The sequence below is a fragment of the Mesoplodon mirus genome, assembly GCF_964341445.2.
Source record: "Mesoplodon mirus genome assembly, chromosome: 5".
Taxonomy (NCBI): Eukaryota; Metazoa; Chordata; class Mammalia; order Artiodactyla; family Ziphiidae; genus Mesoplodon; species Mesoplodon mirus.
The window spans coordinates 4,255,525-4,273,022 of record NC_138980.1 but is presented as its reverse complement, the minus strand read 5'-3'; the positions used below and the strand labels follow the sequence as shown (position 1 = coordinate 4,273,022).

At 48.1% G+C, this 17,498-nt stretch overlaps 1 protein-coding gene across 1 annotated transcript in view; it reads left to right on the top strand.

Moving 5' to 3' along the window:
* Window positions 1–17,498, top strand: part of CCNJL (cyclin J like) — a gene marked incomplete at its 5' end in the record, with an annotated part of 55,202 nt that overhangs the window by 28,159 nt on the left and 9,545 nt on the right. Inside the window, 1 exon segment of the mRNA XM_082620694.1 lies at window positions 3,122–3,335. Coding sequence (XP_082476820.1) covers window positions 3,122–3,335 — 214 coding nt within the window.

The following is a 17,498-nucleotide window of genomic DNA, read 5'->3' as shown; positions in this document are numbered from 1 at the left end:
TGGTTTGGAATTCTGCAGTTGCCTTATTCTTTGATGGCCATCTCTTTCTAACTGGGCCATAAACTCCATGAGAGTGGGTGATGTGTCCATCTTATTTTTTTATAACAGCTTTATTGAGATATAAGTCACACACCATAACATCCACCCTTTTGAAGTATACATTCAGTTGCTTTTAGGGTATTCACAGAGTTGTGCAACCATCCACACTATCTAATTTCAGAACATTTCATCATCCCTAAAAGAAACCCCATAGCCATTGGCAGGTCCCCCTGCCACCAACCTCCCCAACTGCCCCCAGCTCCCAGCAGTTGCTAATCTGCTTTCTGTTTGTATGGATTTGTTAACGAAAGAGGGGCCCCCTTCCAGGGCCCGAGAGTGGGCTCTTGTCTAACACTCGGAAATGTATTGTCCAAGGAGACACGTATCCTTACAGGGCAAAAGACTTTATTGGGAAGGGGCGCCCGGGCAGAGAACAGCGGAATAAGGGAGCCCAGGAGAACTGATGTGCCGCGTGGCTCACGGTCTCAGGTTTTATGGCGATGGGGTTAGCTTTCCAGGTTGTCTCTGGCCAGTCATCTTGCTTGTGCCCCTGTTTGGTCTGACTAGGGTCCTTCCCGATGGCGTGTGCATCTCTCAGCCAGGATGGATTCCAGCGTGAGGGTTTCTGGGAGGTTGGCAGGACATGTTATGGGCCGGCGTCTCCTCCCTCCTTTTGGCCCCTCCCGAATTCTCCTGGTTAGTTTTCAGCGGCAGTGGGCCCTATCGGGACCTCCTGTTGTGAGACAACACGTGCAGGTGGTTATTCTCGTGCCTGGCTGAGGCAGGCAGTTTTGGTCAACAGATTTTCCTATACTGGACATTTCATATAAAGGGATTCATAGGATATGTGGCCTTTTATGACTGGATTTTTTTCACTTAACATAATGTTTTCAAGGTTCATCCATGTTGTAACACATATCAGTATTTCATTCGTTTTTGTGGCCTAATAGTATTCCATGGGATGGACAGACCATATTTTTCCATTCATCAGTTGATGGACAGTTGGGTTGTTTCCATTTGGGGGCTATTATGAATAATGCCACTGTCAACATTCCAGTACAAGTTTTTGTGTGGTCCTGTGTTTCCATCTCTAGGGTATACACCAAGGATTGGAACTGCTGCGTCATGTGGTAACTCTATGTTTCACATTTTGAGGAGCTGCCAGATCGTTTTCCACAGTGGCTGCACTATTTTACTTTTCCACCAGCAGTATATTGAGGCTTTCAATTTGTTCCATTTTGTCCACATTCTCACTAACACTTGTTTATTTTCTCTTTTGGTTTTGGTTTTTATAATAGCCATTCTAATGGATGTGAGGTGGTATCTGATTGTGCTTTTGATTTGCATTTTCCTAATGATTAGTAATGTGAGAATCTTTTCATGTGCTTATTGGCAATTTCTATATCTTCTTTGAAGAAATATCTATTCAGTTCTTTGCCCTTTTTTTTTTTTTTTTTTTTTTTTTTTTGCGGTACGCGGGCCTCTCACTGTTGCGGCCTCTCCCGTTGCGGAGCACAGGCTCCGGACGCGCAGGCTCAGCGGCCATGGCTCACGGGCCCAGCCGCTCCGCGGCATATGGGGTCTTCCCGGGGCATGAACCTGTGTCCCCTGCATCGGCAGGTGGACTCTCAGCCACTGCGCCACCAGGGAAGCCCTTTTGCCCGTTTTTAAATTGGGTTGTTTGTCTTTTTATTGCTGAGTTGTAAGAGTTCTTTATATATTCTGAATTAGAGTCTCTTGTTGATACATAATTTCCAAACATTTTCTCCCATTCCGTGGTTTGTCTTTTCACTTTCTTGATGGTATCTTTTGAAAGTTTTAAATTTTGAAGTCTAACTTATGCATTTTTTTCTTTTTTTGTTCCTTCTGTCTTGGATGTCAGATCAGAGAAGCCATTGCCTAATCTAAAGTCATGAAGATTTGCTCCTGTGTTTTTTCCAAGAGTTCTATGGTTTTAATGTTACATTTAGGTCTGTGTCTATCTCATTCCAGATTGTACATCCTGTGCCTAGAATAATGCCTGATGTATAGGAGGTACTTGATGTGAGTACTGAGTGAAATGAATGAATTGATATCTCTTGAATGGGTGAATGAACAGATATCTTCTCATCCCAGAGCTGTTGCTATTTAAGTAAAGCCCCAGGGTTAAGAGAGGGCATTACACGGAGGATGGGCACCAATTTGTTTTAATCTCCTCCCCCAGGGAACCTGCCCTTAGTGAGCTCTCACAGTTCCCTTTCTGCCAGCTTTTCTTTTCCTGTTTTTCCTCAGTTTTGCTTCCCTATTTGACAAAATGTTGCTAAGACATTTCCTAAATAAATTGTGTCTTGTCTACTTTGGTTCAATTATAAATATGGTAGATATACAAGAAAAATTTTTCCGTCATAAAAATCTTGGTTGGGTGACATTTCTCTTGTTGGTTTTTATTGTGGTAGACTAAATAAATTCAGGTGACACGGCAGTGTATGAATTACAAAGGAAAAGTCACCTCCTAGGGGGACATATGATGTCTAGAGCTTACTTTTAGAAAAAAAGCATGTGTGTCTGCAGAGAGAGAAAACGTAAAATGTCAACAATTAATCTGGGTGAAGGCTATTTGGGAGTTCTTTGTACTGTTATTTTAACAACTTTTTTACGGTTTATTTTTTCAAAATAGGTGCTTCACATCCATTTTTCATTTAATCCTCAGCTGTTGAGGAAGAAATGAAGGTGAAGGCAGGATGACCAAGGTCCGTCAAACTGGTTGAGTAGAGGAACCAAAATTTGGATGTGGGTCTCCACCTCAAGGCCTCCTACATGTTTTATGGCCTCGTGCACCTCAGATAGTCGAGCTTTTGCTGGGAATGACCCGCTCCCTCACCTGCCTCTGTCTTCATGTTCTTGACCCTTTACGAGCCTATGCTCAGTGAGGGCAGGTGGGAGACAGTCCAGGAGTTTCTAGAATAGAGGGGCTGCCATCCTGGGACTTGAAGGAAAACGAAGAGGGCGTGGAGGGAATCGATGCTTCCTCACCAGCCAGCAGGTGGGCCTCTGAGGCTCTCGGGAGACAGCCCTGACCCCCCTTCTGCACTGCCTGTTCCAGGAGCTGAAGCTGCCCACCTTCCGAGCCCACTCCCCGCTCCTGAAGAGCCGCCGGTTCTTTGTTGACATCTTAACCCTGCTGAGCAGCCACTGCCAGCTCTGCCCCGCCGCCCGGCACCTGGCCGTCTACCTGCTGGACCACTTCCTGGATCGCTATAACATCACCACCTCCAAGCAGCTCTACGCCGTGGCAGTCTCCTGCCTTCTGCTCGCAAGTATGTGGAACCCACTTCCTTCCCCGTGCCGTTTCCTCCCACTTGGTGAGCCCGGGTGCTCCCGAATCGTTCTGCATTTCCATGGTCTTTGCACATCTTCCATGTTCATCCTTAGCTGAATGCGAACCATAGTAAGAATAAGCAACATTTTCTTTAGCATCTATAATGTACCAGGCCAAGGGATGAGAACTTTAGCAGCTTGATCTTAACGAATCCACACAGTGACACTAGAAGACAGATACTTTTAGTACCCCCATTTCACCGAGGCACAGAGAGGTTAAGAAACTTGCCTTGGGTCACCCAGCTCATCTATAGCAGACAGGATTTGAGCCCAGAACTGCATGGTGCCAGAACCTGTGTCTTAACCCCATGTCACCTGCTTTCTGACATAGGGCTTCTGAAATTGCTGGCGGGTGGGGGGCGGGAGCCCTAGCAACCACTGTTCTTAGAGATGTTTAGAAATGTGACTGTTTGTGTGGGCCCCAAGCAGGACCCATTATGTAGTCTCCAGGCCTGGGCACAGGCCTCTTGGAGTTTGTATCTTCCAGTGAGGCCTCACTAAACACATGGCATGGAGACTTCCCTGGTGGTCCAGTGGTTAAAACTTCATCTTCCAATGCAGGGGGTGTGGGTTTGATCCCTGGTCGGGGAGCTAGGATCCCACATGCCTCACGGCCAAAAAACCAAAACATAAAACAGAAGCGATATTGTAACAAATTCAACAAAGACTTTAAAAACGGTCCACATCAAAAAAAAAATCTTAAAAAACAAAACAAAACACAGCATGGCTTTGACCATCTGTCTGCCTAGGTAGGAAATGAATATGCTACTACTCTGGTCATCTGCTTAAAACACAGTCTGCCATGCCACGCTGCAACTAAAAATTGCCCCCTGATTTACCGACAGTCTTAGAAGGACCGTCCGTCGGTGTCCTGCCTCTCTGACCTCAGGCCTTTCTCCTCTTCCATCCCTGGGTTCCAGCCAAGCCCCTCCTGTCACAGATCTTTGCACATGCTGTTCCCTCTGCCCACAGCACTTCCCATTCCTTCCCCCTGCCCATCTGGTCCTGGTTAAACGGCACTTGGGCCCTGCCCTCATATCCCCGAGAAAACCTCCCCTGCCGCCTTGGGCGTGGGGTGTACGTAAGGCCTCCCTGAGGTACAGCCCCACGGCCTCATGGACTTTTGATTGACACTCACCTCCCCCACTAAGCAGTGAGTTTCAGGGAGGGAAAGGAACACATAGTAAGGCCTCAAAAAATAAGATTTGTGGACTCTCGTGCTTCCAGTGCCGGGGGCGGGAGTTCTATCCCTGGTTGGGGAGCTAGGATCCCACATGCCGTGTGGTGTGGCCAAAAAAAATAAAATGAAATAAAATGAAAACAATATTTGTGGGCTAAAGGAAATGAATGGAGCCAGAGTTTCCCTTAGAGCTGGGGCAAGTGGCCCTTCATGCAGACGAGCGGGACACCCCAAAGTGGCCAGCTGCAGTCACATTTCCTTGACATCTAGTCTTTTCTCCTTAAAATTCAATCAGATCTTACATTCTCCGCTACAATATGTTATTGTCCTATTTTATTTTATGGGTCCCTTCCCCATTCCCCAGTGCTTGATTCCCTCTGATGCTTTGAGACCACCATGCCCATTTTCTCCTGTGGCTTTGTCTGTCCCCGGCACGCTGCTAACCCAGGTCCAGACACATGGCTTTAGAGTTTTCAGAATTCTGCCTTGTTTTCCGCCCTGGCACCTGCCACCTGCCACCTGCTGTTATCTTAATCCCTTTGGCTGCTCTGGGTTTACAGCCTCCTGACTTGTGATTTTCTCTACCTTGAGCCAGCTGGATTTCCCATGTTATACAGGGGAGCCTGTCTTGCTGGGAGTCCGGCCTGATCACTACTTCAAAGTCTCAAATCAGCACGAGCTGGGGGGTTTGCGAGACGTCCCCTTCAGCGGAGAGCAGGACAGGCATCACGTTTCAGCGGCCCTCGAGGAGTCTGCACCGTGGCCTCTGGCTTGCTGCCGTCTGTGATCTGTGGGTTGCCTCGAGGGCCCTGGGGGCAGGGGACTCCGAGGATTTCCATGGGTTCACCGAGGCTCCCGGCATCTATCTGGGGAGCTGGGATGAGAGGCGCGCACCGGGGACTCTTTTGTGCCTGCTGCCGTGGTAGAGGGAGGGGGCCTTTCAGAGGGAGAGGCAGAGGCCCTCACCCACATGTCTGAGGACAGCAGCCAGCCCTGGGCAGCAGGAACGGATTTTTCAGGACACCTGCCATATGCTCAGAGGCCCCAGGAAAGAAAAGTTTCCATGACAGCCTGAAATCCTATTCACTCCTCCCTCCCCTCTCCCCAGGCCGACTGTCAGCCACAAGGGGGTTCACCTTGCCTCAGGAAGTTCTGAGTTCTGCTGATTTTGTGGCAAATAATTAATTCCCAGATATAAGGGGGACAGTCCTTCTTGCCCCCATCTGTCCATTCTTAGGTTTTTAAAGCTGCTTCCAGGTAAGGGCCTTTGCATAGGTGGAGCCCTCTCACCTACACGTAGCCCCTTCTGCCCCCATAAAGCAGGAGCCAGTCAAGGACGCATGTCTCCAAGCCTGTGGAAGGAGGCAGAAAAGCAAGAGCGTGTGGGTTGTTCCCTGGGGCACCACTGGCAAAGCCACCCTTTGCCTTTCTATGACCAAGTTAACTGCATTTCCTTCCTTTAACACAGGAGAGAATTCTACTATAAATATAATCTAGATAGAAATATACCATAAATAGAGAAGAGCCACTCTCTTCTTTAGTCTTTCATCTTGCATAGCACCCCTCCCCAACTGTCTTTTGGTTGTTGGTGTTTAATTAAAAGGACAATTTGACAACACAGAAACCCCACCACTCGCAGGTGAGTTGGCTTTCACAGTGCCACATAATAATCGTCGTCCCGGCGGGGGCAGCTTCATTGCTCACTGGTCCCTCTCTACACGCCCAGCCCTGTGCCAAGCACTTTACACACACATCACTTGGAAGCCTCACAATCAGCCCATGTGATCATGCTGTCATCTGACCATTCTGTAGGCTCAGAGAGGCCCAAGGTCACACAGTTTGGAATTTTGCTTTATTTTTTTAAATTGAGGTAGAATTCATATCACAACATAGACTCTACCATTTTTTCTTTTTTTTTTTTTTTTTGCGGTACGCGGACCTCTCACTGTTGTGGCCTCTCCTGTTGTGGAGCACAGGCTCTGGACGCGCAGGCTTAGCGGCCATGGCTCACGGGCCCAGCCGCTCTGCGGCATGTGGGATCCTCCCGGACCGGGGCACGAACCCGTGTGCCCTGCATCGGCAGGTGGACTCAACCACTGTGCCACCAGGGAAGCCCCGGAAACTTGGAGTTTTACTTTTGCCTGGTTGTCACTGCTCAGAGATGACTGGGTGCTGAGTTCTTAGCCTCAGGACATGGACCAGCCTGAGGAAGGAGAGAGGGAGGGAAAGAAAACCAGAAAGACAAGAGGCATGCTTGGTGGTATTGCTACGGTAGCATGGCCTTAAATGTGATGATACAAAAAGTATGAGATACATTTTTATTGTTAAAAACATACAAAAGATACAGAAGGACTTAGTGTAAAAAAATTGTTTCCCCCCACATCCATAGTCCCATTCCCAAAGTTTAGGGTGTATCCTTCCAGATCTAGATGTACTTATGTATTTTCATAATTGGGAAAACAAACCAATTTTCATTTCCAGGGGTGAGAGGAGGGAATGAATCATGATTAACAGCCATATAAACCACCTGTAAAGGGACTTCCCTGGTGGTCTGGTGGTTAAGACTCCTCGCTTCCAATGCAGGGGGCACAGGTTCGATCCCTGGTCGGGGAACTAAAATCCCACATGCCACGTGGTGTGGCCAAAAGAAAAAAAAAAAACTGCCCTTAAACAAAATTGCCAGATTCCCTCCCTTCCTCCTTTTTCTCTTCTTTTTTTTCCTTTCTAATCCCAATTCCGTCATACTTTCTCTTTGCAAACTTCTGTTTTCTTTCATTGTGACTTCCAGACCCCCACCCCACTCCCTGGGAAAACAAGGTTTCTTAGTGCTGAGTTGTTGGTGAGCCCTGTCCTGCTCCTGGCTTCGGGTTTGTGAAAAGCTGTGAAAGCTCAGGGGGACAAGTCCATTTGTTTCTTGGGATAAAGTTCTGACTTCCATATTTTTGTAGGTGAGCCTGAGTCCAATGCTGGCCTTCATCTCAGCCTTCATCCTCCTCCCCAGGAGAGGGAAACATCAAGCAGGAGGGTGGTCCCACGGCCTCTGCAAGGGAAGGACCCCTCTCTGCACATGGGTCCTCCTGCAGGGCAGGGTGCCGTAGCCCAGCATGAGTCTGTCATGCTCTGCTGTGCTTACCTGTAGAAAGGCCCGTCTCCCTCCTGTCGAGTTTTAAAATTAGAAATGGTGTACTCACTTGTAAATGAGATTCAAAGAATAAAATAAAAAATCTGCTACCCATCTCATTCTCCAGAGATAACTTCCGGCAACAGTTCCTTACATCTTTTTCGAAAATGGATCGAGTGTATTTTCTAGAAATGTTCTGTGCATATACAAACATACAGTCAGCCTTCATGAGTCCAAGATTCCATCCATACTTGTGAATTCGCCTACTCACTAAAATTTATTTGTAACCCCAAAATCAATACTCCCGGAACTTTTCGGATCATTCGTGGACACGTGCTGAGCAGCAGAAGATGTGAATCGCCTGGCGTGCGTGTTCCCTGCTGAGGTTGAACAAGGCAGCACTGTGCCTTCTCAACTCTCATACTAATAACAGGTGTCCTTTTTTTGCTGTTTAGTGCCATGTTTTCTCATTTTTCTGCTTGTTGGTGTTTTTGCTCTGTAAAACGGGCCCTAACCATCGTGCTGAATTGCAGTGTCTTGTTCCTACCTTTGGGAAGGCTGTGGTGTGTGTACCTTAGGAGAAAATGTGTTAGGTAAGCTTTGCTCAGGTATAAGGTGTAAGTGCTGTTGGCTGTGAGTTCAGTGATCATGAGTCAACAATATAGTAAACAGAAATACACAAAAAAGGTTATGTGTTGATCGGTTGTGATCAGAGGCTCAAAGGAACCTAACCCTGTATCTTCCCCTAGGAGTGTGGTTCTGTATTCACCAGATCAGTGTGCACAGTGAGTAATCAGAATCCATTACATTTGCACAAGTGGATTAATATCAAAGGTGTTTTCTTCATGGTACATTAGGGAACATCTTTCCCGTCTGTATGGATTTACCTTACTCTTTTTACTGACTGCAGGCTTCTCCATATTATAAACACTGACATTTATAGAATGATTCCCTGTCGATGGATATTTACATTGCCATCTTTTTTTTTTTTTTTTTTTTTTTTTTACTGCTTTAAACAATATGACAACAGCGGTCCTTTCCTCTGCATCTTTGCACGCTGAGGTATGTCTGTGGGATTGCTTTGCTCAGAGGTGTGTGCATTTAAGATTTTGGTGGGTAGCACTGAATTGCCTTGCAGAGGTTTTGACCAACAGCTGAGCAGATCCCTTTTTTCTTATATTGAACTTAACGTGTGGGAGCCTTTGGAAGCACGTGCTTCTCCACGAGAGCAACACACCATCAGAAGAGGAGCATTGTCCCTCCCCCATCCTGGCCCCTCATCACTGTCCACTATTTTTTTTTTTGCGGTATGCGGGCCTCTCACTGCTGTGGCCTCTCCCGTTGCGGAGCACAGGCTCCGGACGTGCAGGCTCAGCGGCCATGGCTCACGGGCCCAGCCGCTCCGCGGCATGTGGGATCTTCCCGGACCGGGGCATGAACCCGTATCCCCTGCATCGGCAGGCGGACTCTCAACCACTGCGCCACCAGGGAAGCCCTCGCTGTCCACTTTGAGCTCTGTCTATGCAGAGAGTACATTTGCATCCTGCCTTTCTGCCTTGTCCTGTCCAGGGTGTCCGGGTGAGAAATGGGTTCCCAGACCAACTGCTTTTAAGGCTCCTTAAGCCAGAAATCAGTAGCCTCATCTCTTAGGGCAGGTACCAAAAAAGGCACTGCCTCTGGGTCTCAGGAGATTCTAGGAGAGGGCTGTCTTTCTCCTAGGAAAGTGCCTCACTCCCCCTCTCTCATCCCTGCATCCCTCCCCTCCCCTCTCCTCCCCCTGCTTTGAGGACTGAGAAGCAGCTTCTTTGACAGCAAACTGGGGGGAAGCAGTCCTAATCCCTCCTGGATTTCCCTTCTGGACAAGGATGAAGGAAGGCACACCAGCTCCCCCCAAAGCTAGGAATGCTTGGGACCCCTCTGGGGCACTAATTGTACGCAGCAGATGCAAAGGGAGCAATTTTTCCAGGTGGCCTTGTTCAGGGGTGTCCTTCAGACAAAGCCTAAGATTTATTTATAGGATTAAACCCAAATCTGCAAGGAAATGTGGCTGCCCCCGTGCAGGAAATAATTTAACACTCCCTGCCTCTCATGCAAGAGTGGCCAGCACTCAGTTTCCTCCCTGCCATGGTTTCACATTTCAGAAACCAGGATAGGCCTTACCTTTGATCTGTGCGCTTCATATGACCATAGTTTATTATTTCCTCCAAAAAGCTGCTGCAACATCAGTGGTACATCTTCTAATCGGTGACATTTTGGCGGTGGCCACACAGCATGGGTGGACTGAAAACAGTGGTCTGTCACGTGAGGGCCACGCTGAGCAGATCCGGGCTCGGGGCTCCAGTGTCACAGCGCAGTGAGTGAGGATTTTCCATTTCCTGTTCCCATCTTTGCAGACTGGCAGGCCTAGAACTATTTGGGGGGAGGGATTTTGTGTGACGTGCAGGTTGGATAGCTGGCTGGGCTGGAAATTCAGAAATCACACCATTTGCCTTAGCAATTCTAGTGCCCAGACCTGTTTGGCCAAGGCCTGAGGTTTTTTGAGAGGAGGGGGGATCTTGAGCTGCGTGGGTTCATTAATCATGCAGTGTTCAGGAGCCCTTGACCCTGCATGGCTAAACCAGTCAAAAAACATTTATTCCACCTCTGCAATATGCCAGACGCTGTGTTCAGCCCCGGGGAGACGGGGGTGAACAGTAGGGGTGCCTACAGGCCCTTTCGTTGACGATGGTTCATTCCACACACATGTACCTACTATGTGCTGAGCCTGGGAGACTATAGGGCACAAAGCAGATCAAGTCCCTGTCCTAAAGAAGCAGCCTGCAAGCCAAGCATGACCAGCAGGTCTCTGGGTACCTGCCAAGAACAAGCCAGTCACCCTTCTGAGAAAATCCAAGTGTCCTTACTGTTAGGAGAACAGCCCGGCGCACACAAAGACCCGGACATCGACGTTGAGCACCCTGTCTGCTCCTCACGCTGTCTGCAGTTTGGCTGCTGGGAGCTAGGCGTTCATCTCTATTTTCTTTTTATTTACAGTAGCCTTGAACCCTCTCTGTAGTGAATACTCGTGTCTTGTAGTACCTTCTCCGCTCTTATGGCCAGAATTGCATTATACGCATTCTCCTGCTAGTGTTGAAGTCTGAGAGGGCAGACTCAGAGTCCTTCATTAGGCACTGTTCCCCACACCCAGAGACTGTCTTCCAGATTAGAGCCCCTCCTTGCCTTGCCTACGAGACTCGGGCTCCACGTGGTGGGTGTTCACTCCCCTGGTCACAGCAGCCTGCCCTCCATGGGACATCCACCGCCTGGTCAGCATTGGTCTCGATTGTACCAGCAAGGCACCTTTCAGTTGGTTTTAAAACCCCTTCCAAATAGATAACTAATAAGAACCTGCTGTATAGCACAGGGAAGTCCACTCAATACTCTGTAATGGCCTATATGGGAAAAGACTCTAAAAAAATAAAGAAGAAGAGTGGATATGTGTATATGTATAACTGATTCACTTTGCTATACACTTGAAACTAATACAACATTGTAAATCAACTATACGGTGGTGCAGTGGTTAAGAGTCTGCCTGCTAATGTAGGGGACACGGGTTCGAGCCCTGGTCCGGGAAGACCCCACATGCCATGGAGCAACTAAGCCCATGAGCCACAACTAGTGAGCCTGCACTCTAGAGCCTGCGAGCCACAACTACTGAAGCCCACGCGCCTAGAGCCCGTACTCTGCAACAAGAGAAGCCACCTCAATGAGAAGCCCGTGCACCACAACAAAGAGTAGCCCCCGCTTGCCGCAGCTAGAGGAAAGCCTGTGTGCAGCAATGAAGACCCAACAGAGCCAAAAATAAATAAGTAAAATAAATAAATAAATTTATTTTTTAAAAAAAAATTAAAAAAAAAAATAAAGATCACTGTCCTCTAGACAAAAACAAAAGCCCCTTCCAGACCCAAAGGAAATATGCCAGCCTGTCCCCTCTCTGGGTGGTGAGATGAGATTATTTTCATGTTAGGAGTGGATTTTCAAGATTGTCTTCAAGGAGCATTCCTTGCCTTTCCCTATGTCCTAGTCTTGGACTAGGGCAGATCCACATTCAGGAACCTTCTCTGGCAGTTACTTTGCCGGTTCTGGCTTCTAGGGACCCATCCGTGGCATCTTGTCTTCTAAGAAGTTGAAACTGCTTTTCCTCAGCAGGAGAGTGGTATTTGTTCCTTGTAGAAAACAGAAAAAAATATAAAGAATAAAAAACTACTTGCAAACTCACTGCATTTTTTTCTATAATCAGAATTTGGGGGTGGAGGGCAGGTCCTGGCTTCCGTGATCATGGAACGGTTAATATGTATTGTTTCTATGCCAGGCAGTGTTTTGAATTTGTGTGGGTTTGCTCATTTAATCCTCAGAACAATCCTGTGAAGTAGGCACTGTTATTTTCCTCAGTTGACAGAGGATGCAACTGAGGCCCAGTAGTTGGGTAACTTGCCCATGGGCACACAGCTAGGATGGGGACCCAGGTGGCCATCACCGCCCCCCAACCCTGTCCCCCGAGTCCTTGCTCTCAGCTGCTACACAACAGCAGCATTTGTCCCACAGCATATCACTTTTATTTATTTATTTATTTATTTATTTATTTATTTATTTTTATAAATTTATTTAATTCTGGCTGCATTGGGTCTTCATTGCTGTGCGCGGGCTTTTCTCTAGTTGCAGCGAACGGGTGCTACTCTTTGTTGCAGTGCGCGGGCTTCTCATTGCGGTGGCTTCTCTTGGTGTGGAGCACGGGCTCTAGGCACGTGGGCTTCAGTAGTTGTGGCATGTAGGCTTCAGTAGTTGTGGCTCGTGGACTCTAGAGCACAGGCTCAGTAGTTGTGATGCACGGGCTTAGCTGCTCGGTGGCATGTGGGATCTTCCCGGACCAGGGCTCAAACCCGTGTCCCCTGCATTGGCAGGCAGATTCTTAACCGCTGTGCCACCAGGGAGGTCCCAGACCACTTTCTTCCTTGGCTGTAGCAAGGAGACTCAAACCAGCAAATGGAGAGGTTGTTGGGAGATGCCGGGCTCCCCTGCTTTCCGAGGCTGCAGAGTGCGTTTTAGCTGACCTGGATGAAAACTTCGGCCCTAAGGACCGGGTTTCACGTCTGGAAGTGGCTCCGCTTCTAACCTTGAGAGAGAGGGCCAAGATTTCTGCACTCCTCCCCTCCCCCTCCCCCTCCCCTTCCCCCTTCTCCTCTTCCTCTTTCTCCTCCCTTCTCCAAGCAGAGAGGTTGGAACAACAAAGGATCCAGTACCCCTCCATCCATGCCTTCAGCACCGCAGCCTAGAAGAGCTCTCCTTCAGCTCTTCCTGCAGCCGGCAGCCTGGTCAGGCCCAGTCCAGGGCAGCCCCTGGTGAGCCAGGAGTGGGCATTCTGCAAAGCAGTGACCCTCATTAAGGGGAGAACTCTGTAATGTAACCCGGGCCCCAGATGCCAGCCATGTACATGACAAGGGGCCACATCCCATGGCCCCTGCTTTTACAGTCAATGATATTATTTGGGTCCCTTGTAAAGAGGAGCACAGGGCTTCCTTGGTGGCGCAGTGGTTGAGAGTCCGCCTGCCGATGCAGGGGACACGGGTTCGTGCCCCGGTCTGGGAAGATCCCACATGCCGCAGAGCAGCTGGGCCTGTGAGCCATGGCCGCTGAGCCTGCGCGTCCGGAGCCTGTGCTCTGCAACGGGAGAGGCCACAACAGTGAGAGGCCCGCGTACCGCAAAAAAAAAAAACAAGAGGAGCACAAAGGAGGCTGGGCTTTGATGGGGTCACCGTGTGAAGTCATCCCACCAGTTGCACCATCCTGAGATGGGGAAGTCCTCGCAGCCAGAAGGGAAGCCAGTGTCTGACCCAGCTGGCCGAATGCCACCTCTGTCCTCAGAGACATTTTTACAGTTTCCTCCTGGAGAAAACAACCACCTGCAACCTCACCCCCGGTCCAAAGTTGGACTCAGGAACCGAGTCAGCCTGTCATAAATGTGTTTTCATTCATTCGTGCATTCAGTATTTATTGAGCTCTGCTCTGTGCGGGAGACTGGAGATGCAGCCTTGCTGTGAGGAGGGGAAGGAGGGAGACTCTGTAAGGCAGGGTGAGGGCGGGGACTTGATCTGTCTCGGGCCCCACCATCTCCCAGGCTCAGCACACAGTGGGTACGTGTGTGTGGAAGGCATCTTCAGTGACAGGGACCGTAGACATTCCTTAAGGACCTTTCTTTGTGTCCTGAAGAAGGAAGGGAGCTCAACCACGGAAGGTAGCCAAGCTTCACCTTCATGCCGGGTCTCCCTGACACCCAGGTCTGGCTGAGATTACAGGCTTGTTTCTGCGGGACGTTTCCTAACCTCCAGGTCTCTGGAGGGGCTGGAGCTCTTGGACGCAGCATGTCTGCAGCAGGAGAGCGTGGGGGAGACACATGCTCCCCGCTTCCCACCCGCTATGGTCTTCACAGCTTCCTGCCTTCCCTGAAAACCACCACCGAAGCACCGTCTTATAGCTGGAGGGTTTCCTTGCTGTGCCCCTGGCTTTCTCTCTCTCCCACCTCGAATCCTGTTCACAAATTAAGCTGCTGTTGCACCTGTGACTGTGACTGTGCCGTTGGTCCTGAAGCGAGCAGAGGTTTATAAAGCAGCGCACGTTCCCATGTTTGTTGAGCGCTGGGCCCTGTTCTGAGCACACCGAGCCCTTGTGTCATCCTCACCAACATTCTGTCTCCTTCTGTTTCTCCCCTTGCACCGGCCCCAGAGGTTGAGACTTGCCCCAGACCACACAGCCAGCGAGTGGCTGAGCCTCTGGAAAACCCAGGGTGACCCTCGGCACCGTGCTTGCTGTGGCTCTCCGTGCTGCATCGCAAAGTCAAACAGCCTTTCGGAGGGTGCCGTCCCCAGAGTAGCTTCCTGGCTTCTCCATCAGGTTGCTCAAAATCTGTCTCCCCTGCTTCCTCGGAAAGACACGTGTCTGCTGGACATAGGAGCATGCCCCTTTGGGGATGAGTAGGAAGCAAGCTTCTGGCCTCAATAACTACAAAAAGCCAGAGCTTTTTTTTTTTTTTTTAAATTGATGTATTGTTGATTTACAGGTTGTGTTCGTTACTGCTTTATAGTGAAGTGAATCAGTTATACATTACATTCTTTTTTTAATATTTTCTTTTCCATTATGGTGTATCACAGGATACTGAATATAGTTCTCTGTGCTATACTGTAGGACTTCATTGTTTATCCATCCTATATATAAAAGCTTATACCTGCTAACCCCACTTCCCACTCCATCCCTCCCCCACCTCCCTCCCCCTTGGCAATCACCAGTCTGTTCTCTATGTTAGTGATTCTGTTTCTGTTTCCTAGTTAAGTTCATTTGTGTCTTATTTTAGATTCCACATATAAGTGATATCATATGGTATTTGTCTTTCTCTTTCTGACTTACTTCACTCAGTATGACAATCTCTAGGCCCATCCAGGTAGCTGCAAATGGCATTATTTCCGTCTATTTTATGGTTGAGTAGTATTCCATTGTACCTTCTTTATCCATTCATCTGTCAATAGACATTTCTGTTGCTTCCATGTCTTGGCTATTGCTCTGAACATTGAGGTGCATGTATCCTTTTGGACCATGTTTGTTTCTGGATATATGCCCAGGAGTGGGATTGCTCGATCATATGGTAGCTCTATTTTTAGTTTTCTGAGGAAACTCCATACTGTTTTCCACAGTGGCTGCACCAACTTACATTCCCACCAACAGTGTAGGAGGGTTCCCTTTTCTCCACACCCTCCAGGGGAGGCTGTTCTTTATTACAGAGAGTATCCCTGTTGGAGATTTACTCTTCAACTTCAGTTCTGCCATTGGAAATAAAAACTGAGTCTTGTTGATCATACAGATCTTTAGTGGAAAGGCTCTGGAGTAAATAGGAGGATTGATGAAGATGAGTATTTGTAGAGAACATGGGGGTTAGATGGGGAGGCTGCAGCTTACCTGACACTCACATCCATGGGAATTCCTGTGCCCAGGTAGATAAACTCACTATGGAGACTTTCTGGAATTGCAGGGATCTTCCTGATTGTATCTGAGATTTCCTGCTTGTGGTATAGAAAGCTCTGGACTTTGGAGCCATTTATGTATTTGTTTAAAAAAAACCTTCCCTGGTGGCGCAGTGGTTGAGAGTCCACCTGCCGATGCAGGGGACACGGGTTCGTGCCCCGGTCCGGGACGATCCCACATGGCGCGGAGCGGCTGGGCCCGTGAGCCTTGGCTGCTGATCCTGCGCGTCCGGAGCCTGTGCTCTGCAACAGGAGAGGCCACAACAGTGAGAGGCCCACGTACCACAAAAAAAATAAAAATAAAAATAAAGCAAAAAAAAAAAACCCACCTGGTTCTCTTTAGCCAGGGAACTTTGGCCTCATGTCTGAGCCTAGGTTTACCTCCTGAATGGGCAGCAGGTAATCCTGAATGAGTCTGTAAATGGGCATCTTGCCAGGCATGAAGGACTGTTGGGGGGATTAACTGGGACCTGTCTAGTAGAGAGTGGGCAGCTCTGGGCCTGGGCTTGAGAAATGGGCAGCGCTAGGCCTGGGCTTGAGAAACGGGCAACACTGGCTTTTTATAGACTCCCGTTCTGTGCTGTTTATGTTTTTGTTTAAGAATTTTTCTAAAGGCAGTGTAAATGTGGATGAGCGTTAGAGCTGCATAATGCATTCATGGGGGTTCATTATAATATTTTCTCTATTTTTTTTTGGTATTTAAAAATTTTTCCAAACTAAAGAGTTTGGTTTCTGTTTTGTTTTGTTTTGTTTTGTTTTGTTTTTTAAGCAATTAAAAATACTGCTTCTCTTGACCCTACTTCAGAAAAGTCAGGAGTCTGTTTGGTCTGTTTTAAGGCTTGATTGTCAGGACAGCAGGTAGAAGAAGAAAGAGCCAGTCTTTAGTCAATACATAGAAACAGAAAGTAGAAAGGTGGTTATCAGGGGTTGGTGGAGGGAAACAGGGAGTTGTTTAATGGGTATAGAGTTTCAGTTTTGCAAGATGAAAAGAGTTCTGGAGATTGGTTACACAACAGTGTGAATGTACTTAATGCTACTGAACAGTACAGTTAAAAATGGTTAAAATGGTACATTTTCTGTTATGTGCATTTTACTATAATTTCTTTAAATGCCATTTAAAAAAAGAGAGAGAAAAAAAAAAAGCCAGTGTGTGAGTGTCACTCCTGAGGCTTGCTGGCTTACAGTGTCTGGCCACTGTGGCCTAGTCTGTGGTTAAGAGTTTAGGTCACCTGGTGGCCTCACAGTCATCAGTCCACTCACTAACTCTGTGACCTGCCAAGTGTGGCTCAGGCTCTCTTTGCACCAGCCCCTGGGAGTGTGGGAGCAATCAGTCAGCTGATGTGCAGAGCATCCTCAGAGGTGTTTTTTGTATGTTTCACCACTGCCACCAACACTAAGGGCTCATGTGCATGTGGCTGGCCTCCCAGATTCAGGGTGAGTGCTCTGATAGGCTTAGGATTTTTTTTTTAACCTTGGTATGTTGACAGTGCTCCCACTGTTCAAATTTGGGCCAGTGTGAATATCCAAAAAGAAAAATGTAGATGAAACGGTAGAATTGTTAAAAATTCTTTTTTTCAACCCCAATGTAATAATTTATTCAGGAAAGGATCCTCCATGGATGCCAAACCATTGAGTTAAAGGCTGTTGGGAAACAGGATATTCACTTATTCTTGAGGTGTCACCTCACAGATGACTTATTAATTTCACAGGAGAATGGTACCTTTAGAATGGAGAGATCTGGTGTCAGCACCTT